Below are 20,091 nucleotides of genomic sequence, written 5' to 3'. Positions count from 1 at the left end.
CAGCGACTGTAAACCTACACCCACACTGGGTGGTTCCCATTTTATCCTTAGCGTATCACTCAACCGCAATTTTGGAAGGATTTTTTGAAGCTTCAACGATCAACTTACAAGTCACAATCTGCAGTATGTCCCATATCAAGTATTTACTTTTCTTAAACATAAAAAGTTAATTTCACACATGTGATTGTCTGTTTTACACCTGACATTAGTCAACCTTTAATAAAATAATTGTTGCACGTATGCACACAACATTCCTGTTTTGTTTATTTACAGCAGATATGATTAACCTATGAATTAAACCGTGCTGCAAGTGACCTGGTTATTGGAAAAGACAAAATAAAATGTCTTGTCGTGAGTTTGTTGTAAGTAAACCTAATTTTACTTGCTTTTTGTTCATTTGATGAGTTGAATTCATTTTTAAGTTTACTTTAAAAGTATCTTTTACAGATGAAACACCAATTGCAATATTTATTTTACAGACTAGCTTCTAAAGCTTCCCACTATTGCCTTAGACTTGCATGTTGGTTTCAATTGTGAAATGTTCGCCTCTGTTACATAGTTTGACTGCTATGAGGAACATCCATCACCGTCAATCTTTGTTTTGTTTCTTCAATTTCAGGTGCTGTATACAAATCAAAAAACAAAAAAAGCAAAGAAATGGCATGATGGTGTTTTAAAGACCAGTGCCTCTGGAAATAAGGTTTGGTTAGCGAGTAACAAAATATTACACAACCTATGAGGTGTAACTTTTGTAAATGCAAGGAATGTTTAGTTATGTTAGTTTAATTTCATTTCTGGGCATTTTATTTTAGTGCTGTGTGGACTAATATATTGGAAATTTTATAGTTACTGATGACTTGGATTCAAAGTTTTATAGAAATAAAGCATTCTTTCCTTATTAAAAATATTATTGAATTGGCAGTATACTGTGGTTTTCCTTCTTCCTTTATTATTTGCTCTTCCTTGCCTTCCCTATTGTCCCTCCTGAAAGCACCAACTCTGCAGAGTTACAATTCCGAGTTGGGGCCGGGGTGGGAGTGGGGCTGCCAACCCTACGTTGCTTCACCCAAATAAACATTCTTTCTGTGTGCTGGTAGGATTTTTCAGCACAGGAGCATTGCCTGTAAGACTCAGTGTTCACATCCAAACTCTTCCAGCAGGCATTGGTGGATAGCAGTCATTAAATTTAAAGTTTATTTATTAGAACAAGAACATAGAAAATTGGTGCAGGAGTCGGCCATTTGGCCCTTCGAGCCTGCACCATCATTCAATATGATCATGGCTGATTATGCACTTTCAGTATCCCACTTCCGCTTTCTCTCCAAATCCCTTGATCCCTTCAGCGTGAAATAAAGCCAGTGTTTGAGCTGCCATTTCAGCTGAGATCGCTTAACACAGGTGAATCAAATCGGAGATGTTGGGGGCGATTCTCCCAAAGAAAATTCTAATTGTCAAATTTGTGTAAAAACTGGAGTGAATCACGCTTTTTTTTCAGCTGGCCAGCCCCCGGCCTCACATTGCTGGCCCTCTGACCCCCTCACATCCCGATTGCTGGCCCCTTGAATATGCCTGGGCTACCCTCGGACCCCTCTGCCCTCAGCCCACCTTGATGTCTCAAGCCCCACCAACCCACTGGCAGTCCTCATCACCCCCCTCACCCCCCCTCACCCCCCCGGACCCCCGTGCTGATGGCCAGCCCTGATCGCTGATCTCCCTCCCTCTGCCAATTGCAGGGTGGCAGCTGGACCCCCCCCCCCCAGAAACCCCACCCCATCAGGCCCTGCCCCCTTCTCTTTACCCAATGCACCCAGTGGACATTGACACACAGTGCCAGGGGGCCCAGGCAGGCCTTTCCAAGATTGCAATGCTCAGGGGGTACCCACCCTCCCCTCCTGGCGCCTCGATGGCCTCCCTTCACTCCAGCGGGATTGGGCCGCCAGCTATAGTAAACCCCACTGGAGAGAAACACTCCTGGTGGTTGGGGGCGGTGGGTAGGGAGCGGTTGGGGGCGGGAAGGTGGGGGGGGGTGGGCAGGGGGCAGGGGCTGGCGGGCCTGGGGATTTCAGTCTCGGGCCTGCTAATGATATCAAAAACAGATTCTAATGCGCATTTAAATAAATTTTTCAGCTCCGCTCCAGCAATGGTCGTGGAGCTGACGGCGCCGGAAATCTGGCTGCTGGAGACTCGCGGAAGCCGTGGCGCCCAGCGGGGAGCCCATGGAACAGCCTCCACTCGAGTCCCCGACAAAAGCAGTGCAGCGGGCTGGGAGAATCACCCCCATTAACTTTGGGATCTATGCCATTATTATCTGAGGTCTCACGTAATGTTGTAGTTGTGTTCTCGAGAAGTGCAACTTCAGGCAAAACATCGTTAAGCATATCTGATTTTCCCATAAGAATGAGTGCATAAACTGAACCATAGAACCATAGAAAATTACAGCTCAGAAACAGGCCTTTTGGCCCTTCTTGTCTGTGCCGAACCATTTTATGCCTAGTCCCACTGACCTGCACTTGGACCATATCCCTCCACACCCCTTTCATCCATGAACCCGTCCAAGTTTTTCTTAAATGTTAAAAGTGACCCCGCATTTACCACTTTATCTGGCAGCTCATTCCACACTCCCACCACTCTCTGCGTGAAGAAGCCCCCCCTAATATTCCCTTTAAACTTTTCTCCTTTCACCCTTAAACCATGCCCTCTGGTTTTTTTCTCCCCTAGCCTCAGCGGAAAAAGCCTGCTTGCATTCACTCTATCTATACCCATCAAAATCTTATACACCTCTATCAAATCTCCCCTCAATCTTCTACGCTCTAGGGAATAAAGTCCCAACCTATTCAATCTCTCTCTGTAACTCAGCTTCTCAAGTCCCGGCAACATCCTTGTGAACCTTCTCTGCACTCTTTCAATCTTATTTACATCCTTCCTGTAACTAGGTGACCAAAACTGTACACAATACTCCAAATTCGGCCTCACCAATGCCTTATATAACCTTACCATAACACTCCAACTTTTATACTCGATACTCCGATTTATAAAGGCCAATGTACCAAAGGCACTCTTTACGACCCTATCCACCTGTGACGTCACTTTTAGGGAATTCTGTACCTGTATTCCCAGATCCCTCTGTTCAACTGCACTCTTCAGAGTCCTACCATTTACCCTGTACGTTCTACTTTGATTTGTCCTTCCAAAGTGCAATATCTCACACTTGTCTGCATTAAATTCCATTTGCCATTTTTCAGCCCATTTTTCGAGTTGGTCCAAATCCCTCTGCAAGCTTTGAAAACCTTCCTCACTGTCCACTACACCTCCAATCTTTGTATCATCAGCAAACTTGCTGATCCAATTGACCACATTATCATCCAGATCATTGATATAGATGACAAACAACAATGGACCCAACACTGATCCCTGCGGCACACCACCAGTCACAGGCCTCCACTCAGAGAAGCAATCCTCCACAACCACTCTCTGGCTTCTTCCATTGAGCCAGTGTCTTATCCAATTTACTACCTCCCCATGTATACCTAGCGACTGAACCTTCCTAACTAACCTCCCATGAGGGACCTTGTCAAAGGCCTTGCTGAAATCCAGGTAGACAACATCCACCGCCTTCCCTTCATCCACTTTCCTGGTAACCTCCTCGAAAAACTCTAATAGATTGGTCAAACATGACCTACCACGCACAAAGCCATGTTGACTCTCCCTAATAAGTCCCTGTCTATCCAAATATTTGTAGATCCTATCCCTTATCACACCTTCCAATAACTTGCCCACCACCGACGTCAAACTTACTGGCCGATAATTTCCCGGATTTCTTTTGGAACCTTTTTTAAACAACGGAACAACATAAGCCACCCTCCAATCATCCGGCACCTCCCCCGTGAATACTGACATTTTAAATATGTCTGCCAGGGCCCCTGCAAGTTCAACACTAGCTTCCCTCAAGGTCCGTGGGAATACCCTGTCCGGTCCTGGGGATTTACCCACTCTGATTTGCCTCAAGACAGCGAGCACCTCCTCCCCTTTAATCTGTAAAGGTTCCATGACCTCCCTACCAGTTTGCCCTATTTCCGTAGACTCCATGCCCGTTTCCTCAGTAAATACGGATGCAAAGGAACCATTTAGTATCTCCCCCATCTCTTTTGGTTCCATACACAGTGTACCACTCTGGTCTTCAAGAGGACCAATTTTATCCCTCACTATCCTTTTGCTCCTAACATACCTATAGAAGCTCTTTGGATTTTCCTTCACTCTGTCTGCCAAAGCAACCTCATGTCTTCTTTTAGCCCTCCTGATTTCCCTCTTAAGTAGCTTCTTGCACTTTTTATACTCCTCGAGCATCTGATGTGTTCCTTGCTGCCTGTACATTTCATACAACTCTCTCTTCCTCTTAATCAGTGTTACAATCTCCCTCGAGAACCAAGGTTCCTTATTCCTATTTACTTTGCCTTTAATCCTGACAGGAACATACAAACTCTGCACTCTCAAAATTTCTCCTTTGAAGGCCTCCCACTTTCCATTTACATCCTTACCAGAGAACAGCCTGTGCCAATCCACACTTCCCAGATCCCTTCTCATTTCATCAATTTTGGCCTTTTTCCAGTTCAGAACTTCAACCCGAGGACCAGATCTATCCTTATCCACGATCAGGTTGAAACTAATGGCATTATAATCACTGGATCCAAAGTGTTCCCTCACACTCACATCCATCACCTGCCCTAACTCATTTCCCAATAGGAGATCCAATATCGCATCCTCTCTAGTTGGCACCTCTATATACTGATGTAGAAAATTCTCCTGACCACATTTTACAAACTCTACCCCGTCTAAACCTTTAACAGTATGCGAGTCCGAATCTATATGTGGAAAATTAAAATCCCCTACTATCACAACTTTGTGTTTCCTGCAGTTGTCAGCTATCTCTCCGCTGATTTGCTCCTCCAATTCTCGCTGACTATTGGGTGGTCTATAATACAAGCCCATTAATGTGGTCATACCTTTCCTGTTTCTCAGCTCCACCCATAGGGCCTCTGTAGACAAGCTCCCTAATCTATCCTGCCTGAGTACCGCTGTAACATTTTCTGGTTTGGTTCTGGTTTGGTTCTGTTAGACATTTGAAGTATTCACTGAGGTTTCAGCTTGCGGCACGGTGGCGCAGTGATTAGCACTGCTGCCTCACAGTGCAAGGGACCCGGGTTCGATTCTCATCTTGGGTCACTGTCTGTGTGGAGTCTGTACATTCTCCCCGTGTCTGCATGGGTTTCTTCTGGGTGCTCTTGTTTCCTCCCACAGTCCAACGATGTGCGTGTTAGGTTGATTGGCCATGGTAAATTGACCCTAGTATCAGGGGGATTAGCAAGGTAAATAAGTGGGATTATGGGAATAGAGCATGGGTGGGATTGTGGTCGGTGCAGACTCGACGGGACAAATGGCCTCCTGTTCTGTAGGGATTCTATGAATAAATTGACAGTGAGAATAGAATCATTAAATACAGGGCTAGTGAACAGAATGCAGGACAGGATGTTAGGATAAAATTGGGTGGAAAAAGAGATTGCAGAAAGTGAGTACTCCAGACAGAGAGAGAAAGTGACTGAGAAGGGGATTGGAAGAACCGAGAGAGCAGCAAGGAGAGAGAGAGACAGTTTTGAAATGAAATTGTTCTTAGGTTGTCAGTTTAGATTAATTTTATTATTGGACTTGCTGTTTGTTATTTATCCCTTGGTTTATTTTGGAGAAAGTTCCTTCCCTTTACTTCATAAACATAACATAATCTGTTATCCACTGATGCTTAAATATTGTACTTTTAAAATTCCTGACCACTGAATTCAAAATGAAGAGTGAGGCTGATTTAATCAATCCAGTTAAATGGCAAACAACGTAATAGCAAGTCACAACATTAAAAGAACATATGTTCCCGATTTGTGCAACTAATAATGTAATGAAATGTTGACTGAATCAATGTTAAGTGAGGAATAGTTGATTGAGACGCATGCTGTTTATGATTAAATATACATCTCTATACATTAAACATACATCTCTATATCTGCATATGATATATATATGTTTATCATATAGCCAATATATATAGTACTGAAATAAAAAAAATCCTTCTGCATTTGAAAGAAAAAAGATGGGTCAATATTTTGATCTTCATCAGAATATGATCTTCTTACATGAGCAATAATCTGATAGGATTGCAGTTCCGAGATTATGGTTTCAAGATTCCTTGAGTTCCTGACACATGCTGAAAGCTCAAAACAAATATGCAGTATTGCAATTGTATGTGGTACATGATGTTAGCAATAAATACCTCAGTATCTTCAATCGAAGCTTTCTTTGTTTTCCTGGTTTACTTCTATTTGTGTTCTTTGGCTGAATTATTGTTTTATCATTTCTCCAACCCTGTGTTGAAATGAGAACTTTGGAGGGCAAAGAGAGTTTCAACTTTTTCTCTTGTTAACTTTTAGGCAACTTTGTATGATGATAAAGGCATCTGTCTGGACCACCTATATGCCAAATTTGAAGAAGTAATGTATATTTATTGAATATTTTTTCTTCCATTATGAATGTGTTGTATTAATGGAATAAGAGCATGCATTTAATTTACTTTCTCTTTCAAAAATAATCAGTGTTATTGCGTTAATGGTTTTAGTATTGAGTAATATTTTCTGTATTGGTAGATACAACCAGGCAGTGACTTTGAAAGTGATCGATATTTGATTACTGTGGAAGAAGAAAAGACATCTAAGAATGAGGATGCCAATTGCTCTGGTCAGAAGGAGGCTACAAAACTTGTCATATCTAATATATTGCCTGCAAATCTGACTCGATGCCACTTGCCTGTGGGTCTAAAAAGGAAACACACTGTACGTAATGATATTGATGTAGTTTTGTAATTGTTAAATGTGCTTTGGATGCATTTAAACATCCACATAGTTATGATTTATTATGTTGGGTATGTATTGTAATTGTCTTTCATGTCAATGTTACAGGGCTTCCAAGGACCACGGGAGATACCAAGGAAACCAACAACAGAGGAGAATGATGCAACGTGTGCAATGACTAAATCCCAGAAGCCAAGCTTTTCACTTGCTCAGTTTCATGTTACTTCACCACTTTTTTCTACAACATGCACAAAGGAAACATTAACTTGCTCCGTTCCTGTTTCTGAAGATTCCTCTTGTACATACAGGAAAGAGCCCTCAAGAGAAAATGCACCCAGCTTAGCATTACCGCCTACACCGACACAGAATCATTCTAAAGATTTGAGGCACTATCAAGAAATGGCGACAGATACCAGATTTATTTATGGAGATTACAATGAAGAAATATCTCAGCCTACCGTACCAACTTCCAGTCCAGGAGTTTGTTCCCATACTAACTTAATACGTGAGAATAAAAGGAGCAAAGCTCAGATTTTAGCACTACTTGACACAAAAACAGTGTCCAGTGGCCATGTTTTAGAAACCTTTGAACTGGATCCACGGCAGCCGCTGGTTGATTGTGGCAGTACTTCTGTCGCAGATAATGTCACTGACCAACAATGGGAAAGCTGTGTTGATCCTCATGATGACTACCTTGTCGAAAAGACAGATTCTAGATTGATAGAGCATTGTAGTACAGAATTGCCTACTTCCCCAACTGATCATAGTTTGAAGGCGAATTTGCCTAAAAGTTTAGGTGGAGGAGGTTCTTCCCAAAATATTCAAGCAGCCCAACAGCAGTGTGAGGAGAAGGAAGATTCAATTATTCCAGCAACAAATGTACAAGCTATAACTCGGGGGGCTTGCATAACTACTACTGTTGAAGAAACATTAGACAATAGTGTTTGCAAAGCAAAAGAACGTGCTGTCAAAACAGGTAGTCCATCTAGGAGGTTGTTTTCTCTTGCTGATAATGAGCATTCCAAAAAATCTGTTGTGCCAGTAGAATCAGACATAGTGGATATGAACAATTTTACTGATGTAAACTTTGATCTGCTTGGTGAATTTAATCTGGATGAAATGGGGATGAATGATTTGTACGAAAGTGAAATTGAAATGTTACCACAAACATCATTGAACATCAATAACTCCTCCTCAAAACCCATTAATGTTCCTTCCTTATGTAAAGATGTCCATCAACCCAACCAAGTAGAATTGGAAGCTCAATTACTTGTTACTGAAGAAGCGGATTCAGATCAGAATTTACACGGAAAGGGTCAAACTGAAATTAAACCCCAAGCTGTCCCAAGTGCTGAATCTTTATCAGAGGAACACCCTTTGGTTGCTCGAGAGATACCTGCATTGGAACTAAAAGAAGGCAGAACAAATGCTGATGAGTATTCTTGTCTTCCTGCCCAGACGGATACCATTGCGCTGCTGAAATCTTTATCTGAACATGGCACTGCTGTTGAAAGCTTAGAAAAGCTAAATGTACAAAAACTTTTCAAAGATGCTGCAATTAATAGGTGTCCAGAACAACAAAATGATAGGCCGGAAGGAACCTTTGGGTGTAAGAGTTTTAATTGGTAATTTATTGAGATGTTATTCTGTGAAATGTCTTGTGATTACTAACTGATCTTTCCATTACGTTTTAAGGCATGATTTTCAAGAATGCTTTTTCAAAACACTTTTACAATTTGGGCCACAATCCAGACTATAGTTCTATAGATTGCAATGCAGGCAGAGGTGAGAAATTGAAACAAATTCGACTAAATAATAGAAATGATGTGTTTCACGTATATGTGAGTGTTTATATGATGAGTATGCGAACATATGATATGTGTATATGAGTGTAGATATGATTATGTGTATATGTGAGTGTACATATGATGAATATGTGTATATTTAAGTGTACATATGAGTGTGTATGCGGGAGTACGTAAATAAGAAAGTGTATGTACAATTAGTATGTGTATAAGGGAGTATATGGACGATGAGTATGTATATATGTGAGTGTGTGTATGATTAGTATGTGTACATATAAGTGAACAAATTATGTATATGTGAGTGTGAGTATACATATGATGAATATGTATACATGTGAGTGTACATATGATGACTGTATGTGTGAGTATGTATGATGATTATGTGTATATGTGAGTTTTATAAGAAGAGTATGTGTATGATGCAGATATGAAACTTTGAAAAGCTGCATAATGGTTGCCCATAACTTTAAGCTACAGGAAACAAAGATAGTGGAACATAGCTTTTATTTGAAAAAAGCAGCAGGCTGCAATGTAGCGGCTCTTTTGCTGCGGGTGCAAATCCCATAATGGCCACTAAAAATCTTGTGAGCCCCTCCCCTTCCCCCAACACTGCTGGTGACATGATCAAAGGGTGTGAACCTGATTTCAAAAGCGAAAATCAGTTGTGACACCAGGGGCACGGAGGTGCTTGTAGGTCCCAGGGTTGAGGGACAAGGCTGAGCTTGCACCTTGGCAGTGTCAAGAGGGCACATGCTGGGAGCTTTTACAAGGGTTTACCTTCCTCCATCGGTGGGGGAGGGTTCCCCTTCTGCGCGTGGGGGTTTGGGGGGCATTCCCCTTGTCCGATGAGGGGTCCCAATCTTCATGGGGGGGGTGGCCCGATGCCCATTTGGGAGGGGGTGGGGAGTGGACAGGGGGGCCTTAAATTTTAACTTGGAGACTGACCTCAGAATCCTGGTGTTCCCAACATGTTTAGGTCCCATCTCACCCCATGTGTGATCATCACCAGCAGTTTGTAATTGCACAGAGTACTGTTGGATTAGGTGAGAAAAGGCGCCTGTGAATCTGATGAGTTTCACACAGCTTTACTTCCCTGGTCCAGCACTCTGAAATTTATTATGTAGGATATGATTACTTGGAGAAGTATGTGAAAATATACAAGTTGTGATTGACACCAATACTAATGAGGTATGAGGAGCTAACACCATATGTTGGTGTCATTTTCTGATGTCCTAATTCTTCTACACCAAAAGATGCTCATGCCATATTATTGGAGCTGTAAGGCATTCCCGTTACACCAGATTTAGTATGGGAAATTGGCACTGGGACCATTCTGCTGGATTCTTGCCATTTTACCATCACTTGCGCAAAGTGATGGTGGCTATTCAGTTTGGATGTCCAAACATGGAAATATTCAACCTGTACGGTAATGACAGAGAACATCATGGCTGAAATTTAACTTTAGGAATCAGTCAAGTTAACCTTCTCTGAACTGCTTCTGTCACAGTTATATCCTTAAGTAAGGAGACCAAAATTGTACACAGTATTCTAGATGTTGTCTCACCACTGCCCTGTATAACTATCAAAACATCTCTACATTTATATTCCATTCCCTTTGCAATAAACAACAACCTTCAATTTGTCTTCCTAATCATTTGCTGTACCTGCATACTAACTTTTTGTGATTCATGTAGTGGGACAGCCTGATCCCTGTGTACCTGGGCAGCCTAATCCCTGTGTACCTGGGCAGCCTAATCCCTGTGTACCTGGACAGCCTAATCCCTGAGTACCTGGGCAGCCTAATCCCTGTGTACCTGGACAGCCTAATCCCTGTGTACCTGGGCAGCCTAATCCCTGTGTACCTGGACAGCCTAATCCCTGTGTACCTGGACAGCCTAATCCCTGAGTACGTGGACAGCCTGATCCCTGTGTACCTGGACAGCATGATCCCTCTGTACCACAGAGTTTTGTAATCTCTCTCCTTTTGAGTTATAGAACATAGAACATAGAACATTACAGCGCAGAACAGGCCCTTCGGCCCACGATGTTGCACCGACCAGTTAAAAAAAAAACTGTGACCCTCCAACCTAAACCAATTTCTTTTCGTCCATGAACCTATCTACGGATCTCTTAAACGCCCCCAAACTAGGCGCATTTACAACTGATGCTGGCAGGGCATTCCAATCCCTCACCACCCTCTGGGTAAAGAACCTACCCCTGACATCGGTTCTATAACTACCCCCCCTCAATTTAAAGCCATGCCCCCTCGTGCTGGATTTCTCCATCAGAGGAAAAAGGCTATCACTATCCACCCTATCTAAACCTCTAATCATCTTATATGTTTCAATAAGATCCCCTCTTAGCCGCCGCCTTTCCAGCGAAAACAATCCCAAATCCCTCAGCCTCTCCTCATAGGATCTCCCCTCCATACCAGGCAACATCCTGGTAAACCTCCTCTGCACCCTCTCCAAAGCCTCCACATCCTTCCTGTAATGTGGGGACCAGAACTGCACACAGTACTCCAAGTGCGGCCGCACCAGAGTTGTGTACAGTTGCAACATAACGCTACGACTCCTAAATTCAATCCCCCTACCAATAAACGCCAAGACACCATATGCCTTCTTAACAACCTTATCTACTTGATTCCCAACTTTCAGGGATCTATGCACACATACACCTAGATCCCTCTGCTCCTCCACACTATTCAAAGTCCTCCCGTTAGCCCTATACTCAACACATCTGTTATTCCTACCAAAGTGAATTACCTCACACTTCTCCGCATTAAACTCCATCCGCCACCTCTCGGCCCAACTTTGCAACCTGTCTAAGTCTTCCTGCAAACTACGACACCCTTCCTCACTGTCTACCACACCACCGACTTTGGTGTCATCAGCAAATTTGCTAATCCACCCAACTATACCCTCATCCAGATCATTAATAAATATTACAAACAGCAGTGGCCCCAAAACAGATCCCTGAGGTACACCACTTGTAACCGCACTCCATGATGAATATTTACTATCAACCACCACCCTCTGTTTCCTATCCGCTAGCCAATTCCTGATCCAATTTCCTAGATCACCCCCAATCCCATACATCTGCATTTTCTGCAGAAGCCTACCATGGTGAACCTTATCAAACGCCTTACTAAAATCCATATATACCACGTCCACTGCCTTGCCCCCATCCACCTCCTTGGTCACTTTCTCAAAAAACTCAATAAGGTTAGTAAGGCACGACCTACCTGCCACAAAACCATGCTGACTATCACCTATCAATTCATTACTCTCCAAATAACTATAAATCCTATCCCTTATAATTTTTTCCAACATCTTGCCGACAACAGAAGTGAGACTCACCGGTCTATAATTCCCGGGGAAGTCTCTGTTCCCCTTCTTAAACAATGGGACAACATTCGCTAACCTCCAATCTTCTGGTACTATACCAGAGGCCAACGACGACCTGAAGATCAGAGCCAGAGGCTCTGCAATCACTTCTCTTGCCTCCCAGAGAATCCTTGGATAAATCCCATCCGGACCAGGGGATTTATCTATTTTCAGACCCTCCAGAATATCCTGCACATCCTCCTTATCAACTGTAATACTGTCTATTCTACTCCCCTGCAACCCAGTGTCCTCCTCAGCTATATTCATGTCCCCTTGCGTGAACACCGAAGAGAAATATTGGTTCAATGCTTCACCAATCTCCTCCGGTTCCACACATAACTTCCCTCTGCCATCTATAACTGGCCCTAAACTTGCCCTAACCAACCTTCTGTTCTTGACATACCTATAGAACGCCTTAGGATTCTCTTTAACCCTATCCGCCAAAGTCTTCTCATGTCCCCTTTTAGCCCTTCTAAGCTCGCTCTTCAACTCCCTCTTAGCCAATCTAAAGCTTTCTAGTGCACTACCCGAGTGCTCACGTCTCATCCGAACATAAGCCTCCTTTTTCTTTTTAACCAACAAAGAAACTTTTTTGGTGCACCACGGTTCCCTAGCCCTACCAATTCCTCCTTGCCTGACAGGGACATACCTATCACAGACTCGCAGTAGCTGCTCCTTGAAAAAACTCCACATGTCGGACGTTCCCAGTCCCTGTAAACTCCTAGTCCAACCTATGTTTCCTAATTCTCTCCTAATAGCCTCATAATTACCCTTCCCCCAGCTAAAACCACTGGCCCGAGGTTCATGCCTATCCCTTTCCATCACTAAGGTGAACGTAACCGAATTGTGGTCACTATCACCAAAATGCACACCAACTTCCAAGTCTAGCACCTGGTCTGGCTCATTTCCCAGCACCAGATCCAATATAGCCTCACCTCTAGTTGGCCTGTCTACATACTGAGTCAAAAAACCTTCCTGCACGCTTTGAACAAAAACTGACCCCTCTAACGAGCTAGAGCTATAACAATTCCAGTCAATATTAGTCAAGTTAAAATCCCCCATAACAATTGCCCTATTACTTTCACTCCTAAGCAGGATTGACTCCGCAATCCTTTCCTCAACCTCTCTAGAACTTTTAGGAGGTCTATAAAAGACTCCCAACAGGGTGACCTCTCCTCTCCTATTTCTAATCTCCGCCCATACTACCTCAACAGATAAGTCCTCATCAAACCTCCTCTCTGACACTGTGATACAATCTCTGACCTGGATATTAATTTTCTATTCTACCTGCCAAAGTCAACAAATTAACATTTTCCCAAATTGTACTCTTCATCATATTATGTGTCTTATATTTTCCATTGCAGTGAGTGTAATTTTGTGTGAATAAATTATTTTTGGAAACAAATGTTTTGAAATTCTATATTGTAAAAATCTTTGTAACTATGGTGGCTGTTTGGTCTAACACAGTAAGAAGTCTAACAACACCAGGTTAAAGTCCAACAGGTTTATTTGGTAGCAAAAGCCACTAGCTTTCAGAGCGCTGCTCCTTCATGAGATAAGTGGGAGTTCTGTTCACAAACAGGGCATATCTTTACATGTCCTGTTTGTGAATAGAACTCCCACTTACCTGACGAAGGAGCAGTGCTCCGAAAGCTAGTGGCTTTTGCTACCAAATAAACCTGTTGGGCTTTAACCTGGTGTTGTGAGACTTCTTACTGTGTTTACCCCAGTCCAACGCCGGCATCTCCACATCATGTTTGGTCTAACACCAGAGGTTCAGTATCTTGGAGTGAAATTTGTGTATTTTGATTCTTTTCATGAAACACATCTATTTATTGCTACAATGACAATCAGACATTGGAATGACTGTTATCTTAGTAATTGCTGACATCTGTTTGTCTCTTAGCTCTGAGAATGTATGAAACTGAACAATCTTTTTCTGCTCTGAGGAATTCATCCACAGAGAACAGCTGTGCTCTAGCTAAGGTACAGTAATCTACATTGTAGATAGCCAGCCTGTGAAGGATAGAATTGGAACATAATCTTTATACACCTATAATCATTTATTAACAGAGACACATTACAAACATGCACCTCCAAACCCAACAGCTGCCTTTTCAATGGGCCGTTTCAGTGGTTAGCACTGCTGCGTTACAGTGCCAGGGACCTGGGTTCAATTCCGGCCTCGGGTGACTGTGTGGGCGTTTGCATGTTTTCCCTTTGTCTGCGTGGGTTTCTTCTGGGTGTTCCGGTTTTCTCCCACACTCTAAAGATGTGCGGGTTAGGTTGATTGGGTATCCTAAATTGCTCCTTTGTGTCAGGGGGATTAGCAGGGCAAATACGTGGGGTTATGGTGAGATTGTTGGCGGTGTAGGCTCGATGGGCCGAATGGCTTCCTTCTGCACGGCAGGGATTCTATGATACAATCTATATCCCTTTTGTGGCATCTGGAACCAATTAATGCCCCATTTGAAAGGGGCACTACGACCCCACTGTAAACAAAAACAAAAATCTTAAATTAACCATAATACTATTAATCAGAGCGTATGAGTCGATCCAGCATATAAGAAAACCTTATTTTTCTGGGCTCATAAATCATATTTTTCCATAGACCTGGTACATAAACCCCTTTTCAGCCATGACACACTATACTCTGCCTAATTTTAATTTTTGTCTACCTTTGATCATTTACAAGTCATTTTTGCAATAAATAGTTTAAATTATTCAGTGATTTGGATTATTTAATGCAAATAATAGCCCATGACTTCTTGGCTGCTCTGCGCCGGATATGGGGGTTCCCCAATTATGCACTGGGGAACTCCTCTTGGATGTTTGTCGACTTAGTGAAGGGACAGTGTGTGTAGCATACCAGTCTGCCAAGCTGCGTTAAAGACTCTTACTAAACTGTAGGTGGTGACTAAAGAATATGCTTCCATTTAATGCACCCAATTTCTTTGTATATAATTTAGAATATAGTGTTTACCCAGCAATATTTGGAAGGGCTAACTTCTCCTGAACAATTGTGCTGCGCTGGGAGGAAGCATCTGACAAAGTAATTTAAATAGCTAACTTTGGATGGTTCTGCCAGTTTTACACTCATAATTACTCTGAAAGAGTTAGAAGAAATAAAAGCATTTTTAACTTCAGAGTAACTGTTTTTAAGACCCAGACTGAGCTCTGCATGGGACACTCCTACACGGCTCCCCCACAACACACCCCTGGACCCCCCCCCCACCCCCACACACACACACACACATTCCCCACCAAAACTAAGCACCCCTTTCCTTGATTCAGCCTGGCCCCACACACCCTGACCTGCGCGCTGGGTGTCTGACATCCCCCTCTCTTCCCAACCCCCCATCCCTGATGTCCGGTTCCCAGTCTTCATAGAATCCCTACAGTGCAGAAGGAGGCCATTTGGCCCTTCGAGTCTGCACCGACCACAATCCCACCCAGGCCCTATCCCTGTGAACTGGATTTACCCTGCTAATCCCCCTGACACTAAGGGGCAATTTAGCATGGCCAATCCACCTAACTCAGACATCTTTGGACTGTGGGAGAAAACCGAAGCACCCGGAGGAAACCCACGCAAACACGAGGAGAATGTGCAAACTCCACACAGACAGTGACCTGAGGCCGGGAATCGAACCCGGGTCCCTGGCGCTGTGAAGCAGCAGTGTCATAGAAATCATAGAAACCCTACAGTGCAGAAGGAGGCCATTCGGCCCATCGAGTCTGCACCGACCACAATCCCACCCAGGCCCTACCCCCACGTATTTTACCCACTAATCCCTCTAACCTACGCATTTTAGGATTCTAAGGGCCAATTTTTAACCTGGCCAATCAACCTAACCCGCACATCTTTGGACTGTGGGAGGAAACCGGAGCACCCGGAGAAAACCCACGCAGACACGAGGAGAATGTGCAAACTCCACACAGACAGTGACCCGAGCCGGGAATCGAACCTTATGACATAATGATATACCAGGCAGTACAATTACTAACGGGGAATTCATAATTTTCTTAGATGGAGCACGATAGCATACTGGTTATGTTACTGGATTAGTAAACCAGGGGCATGGATGAATGATTAAGCATAGTGCTAACCACTATGCCACCGTGCTTCCTGATGTCCAACTTCACCTCCCCCCCCCCCACTGATGTCGAACTACACCCACCACTGATGTCCAAATCCACCTGCTAACACCCCTGCATCTCATTCACTTACCGTAGAAACTTGCCTTCTCCCTGGTCTGTTATTTTTAATGGGACCTTTAAATTCACCTACTTTACGGTACCTAGTCTGTAAAAAAAAAGGACACATGTCCTCTTTTGCTCCACTGGAGCCAAGGACAAGCTTTGATGCCTGAGTCAGGAAAGTCAGGCAATACAGACGCTTTAGAATTTAGGCACAGGTAAGTCGATATGGAATGGCAATCCACTGCAGATTGCAAGGAAGTTATGGTCCAAGATTATAAAGTGGGAATTTGATGGTTTAAAATTTTTGGTTTATCAGTTTATTTGAGTTAAGCAATTTTGCACTGGGGAAACAGATTAAGCAACACAATCCACAAGTGACATTATTGAGCCCCTGATAGTCCATTTGGTACATTCACCAAGTGATATAGTGCTGAGCTATAAGAGACCTGAAATTGCAATTATGCATAAACTAGAGACCAAACCAGCATATTTCCTAGTCTGTATGGGTTAATACCATACCAGGCAGTACAATTACTAACGGGGAATTCATAATTTTCTTAGATGGAGCACGATAGCATACTGGTTATGTTACTGGATTAGTAAACCAGGGGCATGGATGAATGATTCAGAAACATAAGTCCAGTTCCAACCATGGTAGCTGCAGGATTTAAATTTAATTAAATAGCATTTGGAGTAAGAAGCTATTATCAGGAAGGGCGATCATTAAACCACCAGATTGTCATAAAAGCCCATCTGAATACCCCTTGGGAAAGAAGTTTGCCATCTCACCCAGTCTGACCTATATATGGGTCCAGAACCACAGCAATTTGACTGACTCTTAACCATCCTCTGAAATGACCCAGCAAGCCACTCAGTTATTGTCAAGAAGGCGGCTCATCATCACCTTCTCGAGGGCAATTAGGGAAGGGCAATAAATGCTAGCCTTAGCAGTTTTGCTCACATCCCTTGAATGAATGTTAAAATATCCATTTAAATTGCAGGCTTGGAGGGCCGAAGGGCCTGTTCCTGTGCTGTAATTTTCTTTGTTCTTTGTTTAATAATTTCTTCCAAGCATTCCGGATAGTGTAGCAGGTAAAGGACACATAGACCAGAATGTCCCAGATTCCCATTCTGTTGAATTGGTTGCCTTTTATTTATGGGCGTGATTGGAATGCTGCAATTGACCTTGGTGTCTGTGTACTTGGAAAATAGAGAAAACAAAAGATAGGACTGTTCCTGATTGCTGTCTACTAATCTTTGTCAAAAAATGTGACTAATATGACAGAACTCGGCTACAATGTCTCAGAATCATCAAATCCCTACATTGCAGAAGGCCATTCGGCCCATCAAGTCTGCACCGGCTCTCCAACAGTTTTGAGTTTACTTGTTAGTGTCACAAGTAGGCTTACACTGCAGTGAAGTTACTGTGAAAATACTGCAACAGGGCATCTCACCCAGGCCCCTCCCCTCCACTCTAACCCCACATTTTGTGCTGTCAAATGACCTACTGTCCAAGGTGGTCTCATGGTCAGGATGATGGAGAGCTGTTTGTATCCTTGAAATCTATTAACTTCAGAAGACAAAGGGAGAAAATAGGATTAAAGATTGTTTTGTGTTTTCTATTTAAAATGAAATTTAAAGAAAAAAAGGTAAAATTTTACTTAACGTTTTTTAAAATTTGAGGCAACTGTCAGTATTAAAATTATTGGCTTGGAAGAGCTGCTGCTGCTTTGCTGAATGTGTGCTGACAAGAAATGTTCCAGTCCAAAATACAGCAACAGAATGTGGTGGACCTGGGGAAATTTCTCAGCTTTCCATTAGGGCTATCCCTATGCTACGAGTTGTTGCATAGAATAGAGAGCCCTCTGGTGGTGAATCGCCAGGAGTGTTTGAGGACAAGTGAACTGACAAAATGGAAATGGTTAATAAATATTTAGTTTTGGAAGGCATATCTTGAGGACTTTTCAGGGAGTTGTGAAGTTGCATTTAAGTTTGCCTTTGGCCTTTTAAAAGTATTTTTGGTTTTGTTTGGCAGTTTTGGGTGAAAGATTTTTACTGATAAAGTGGAGGACTGACAAGTGACATCAGGAATGAACCATTAACATCTATACACCTTCTGCACCGATTATCAATACAAAACACTCTCTGATAATGAATATTGTGGGCCAGATTCAAATTAAAGCTTCATCTACTTTGCCCAACTATTTTGTCAAGAAGCACTTAAACCAAAGTAAACAAACTGAGGGACAAAGTAAAAGGGGTGGCCCCTTAAAGGGAAACTGCCTTAAATAAAAAATCACAAATGTAACTTTAATCACATTATACTTTAATGTTTTAAGGGGTCAATAAGGCACCCCATCCATGTGGTGCCCAATGGGCATGGAAGGCCTTGATAGTGCCAATAGACACTGCACGCTCCCTCTCCTGGGACACCAGGTCACAATGTAGCCGCGATAGAGGGGCAGACAGGCGGGCCAGACACTACCAGGACCTGTTGATGACAAGTTTGGCCAAGCCCATGAGCAGGTTCATGAAGAGGTCCTCCTCCTCCTTCCCTGCTCCTCTCCGCACGGGGTGCCTGTAGGTCAGGAGCATAGGGCTGAAGTGCAAACTGCAACAGAAGTTTTTTTTCAGTAACTGAAAGGGGAGTGCAGCCTAAAGCAACCTATGTACGCATGGTCCATGGACTCCACAAGGCCGCAGAATGGGCAGGCACCTTGGGAGTCCATGAACCGTTGCAACCTATGGTTGTATGAAACTGCTGCGTGCAACCCCCTCCACCCCAGGTCCTCGCTTGTTCAAGGGTGAACTCCTCCATTGAGGGACCTCTACTGGGGACCTCCGCCACCGGATGACAACGAGGCATGCCGAGGCGAGTCTGGGGGATGGGCGAGGGCAAGGAATTGAAGGGTGAAAAAAGACCTCAGTGTGATTTGAATTCATTGGTTAACCCCTGAGCTACACGATCACTTTTCATACCTAACTTTAAAAAAAGTAATCGTACTGCACTAATGTATCTTTCCTCTTTTCTCTGATAGCCATTGATACAATATCTAAATGTTGTTCAGTAATTTTAATGTTATTGTGTGTATTTGGGAAGCAGGAGCAGTCAACATAAATCCTATTGTTAAATTAAAATTTCTATAAATATGGTTTGTTCCAAATCTGTTTTTTTATATGAAGCTGTCATTGAGCCTACTTGAATGAATCGAAGTAAGAAGGTAATGTTAAAGGTGCAGAGAAAATCTGGTGTATTTTTAAAATTAGAACTCACTTAAAGAATAAATTTCACTGAACTGTTTCGTCACTGCGTTTTTCCCATGCAAGTGATCAAATTTTGAGAACAGATGATTTCAACATATCTGAGCAGCAGCTAACCATGTAATGGAGTGGAAATTAATGGGCATAGCCTCCTATTTTTCTCAAATGGTAACTTATTATTCTGGTACATGGCTTTGACAAGACGTTGAGTAGCACTCATCTGATTTCTCCTCAAAGGCAGTAAATTGGAGGTGATTCTACTGACCTGCTTCTGAACAATGTTAAAGCTTGGAAGATTGGATACCTGCTAATTCCCTCAGCTCGGGGAATGGCACCTGGTGTGAGGAGACTGAAATAAGGATAAGAGAAAATCTATAACAATTTGCATGGGTGTTGACAACCAAAATAATGTATTGTGCCTCAGTAATTTTAAGAGAATTTCTTTCTTCCTTCTTTTCTTCTTTTCCTTTCCTTCCTTCCTCCCTTCCTCCTTTCTTTCATGTAAAATAAAATGATATTTAAGATAAACATACGTAATTGAAATTTATTTTA

The 20,091-nt window shown here is 42.8% G+C and overlaps 1 protein-coding gene across 1 annotated transcript in view; it reads left to right on the top strand.

The window, feature by feature from the left end:
* The first annotated feature begins 341 nt into the window (after window positions 1-341).
* LOC144507749 (5'-3' DNA helicase ZGRF1-like) overlaps window positions 342-20,091 on the top strand; it is an 85,529-nt gene continuing 65,779 nt past the window's right edge. The window contains 7 exon segments of the mRNA XM_078235057.1: window positions 342-362; window positions 620-700; window positions 6,471-6,530; window positions 6,684-6,869; window positions 6,996-8,496; window positions 8,583-8,672; window positions 13,985-14,064. Of these exon segments, the coding sequence (XP_078091183.1) occupies window positions 342-362; window positions 620-700; window positions 6,471-6,530; window positions 6,684-6,869; window positions 6,996-8,496; window positions 8,583-8,672; window positions 13,985-14,064 (2,019 nt within the window).

Source organism: Mustelus asterias, chromosome 1, assembly GCF_964213995.1.
Source record: "Mustelus asterias chromosome 1, sMusAst1.hap1.1, whole genome shotgun sequence".
NCBI classification, from domain to species: Eukaryota; Metazoa; Chordata; class Chondrichthyes; order Carcharhiniformes; family Triakidae; genus Mustelus; species Mustelus asterias.
The sequence above is the reverse complement of the archived record's forward strand: the minus strand, read 5'-3'. Positions and strand labels throughout refer to the sequence as shown.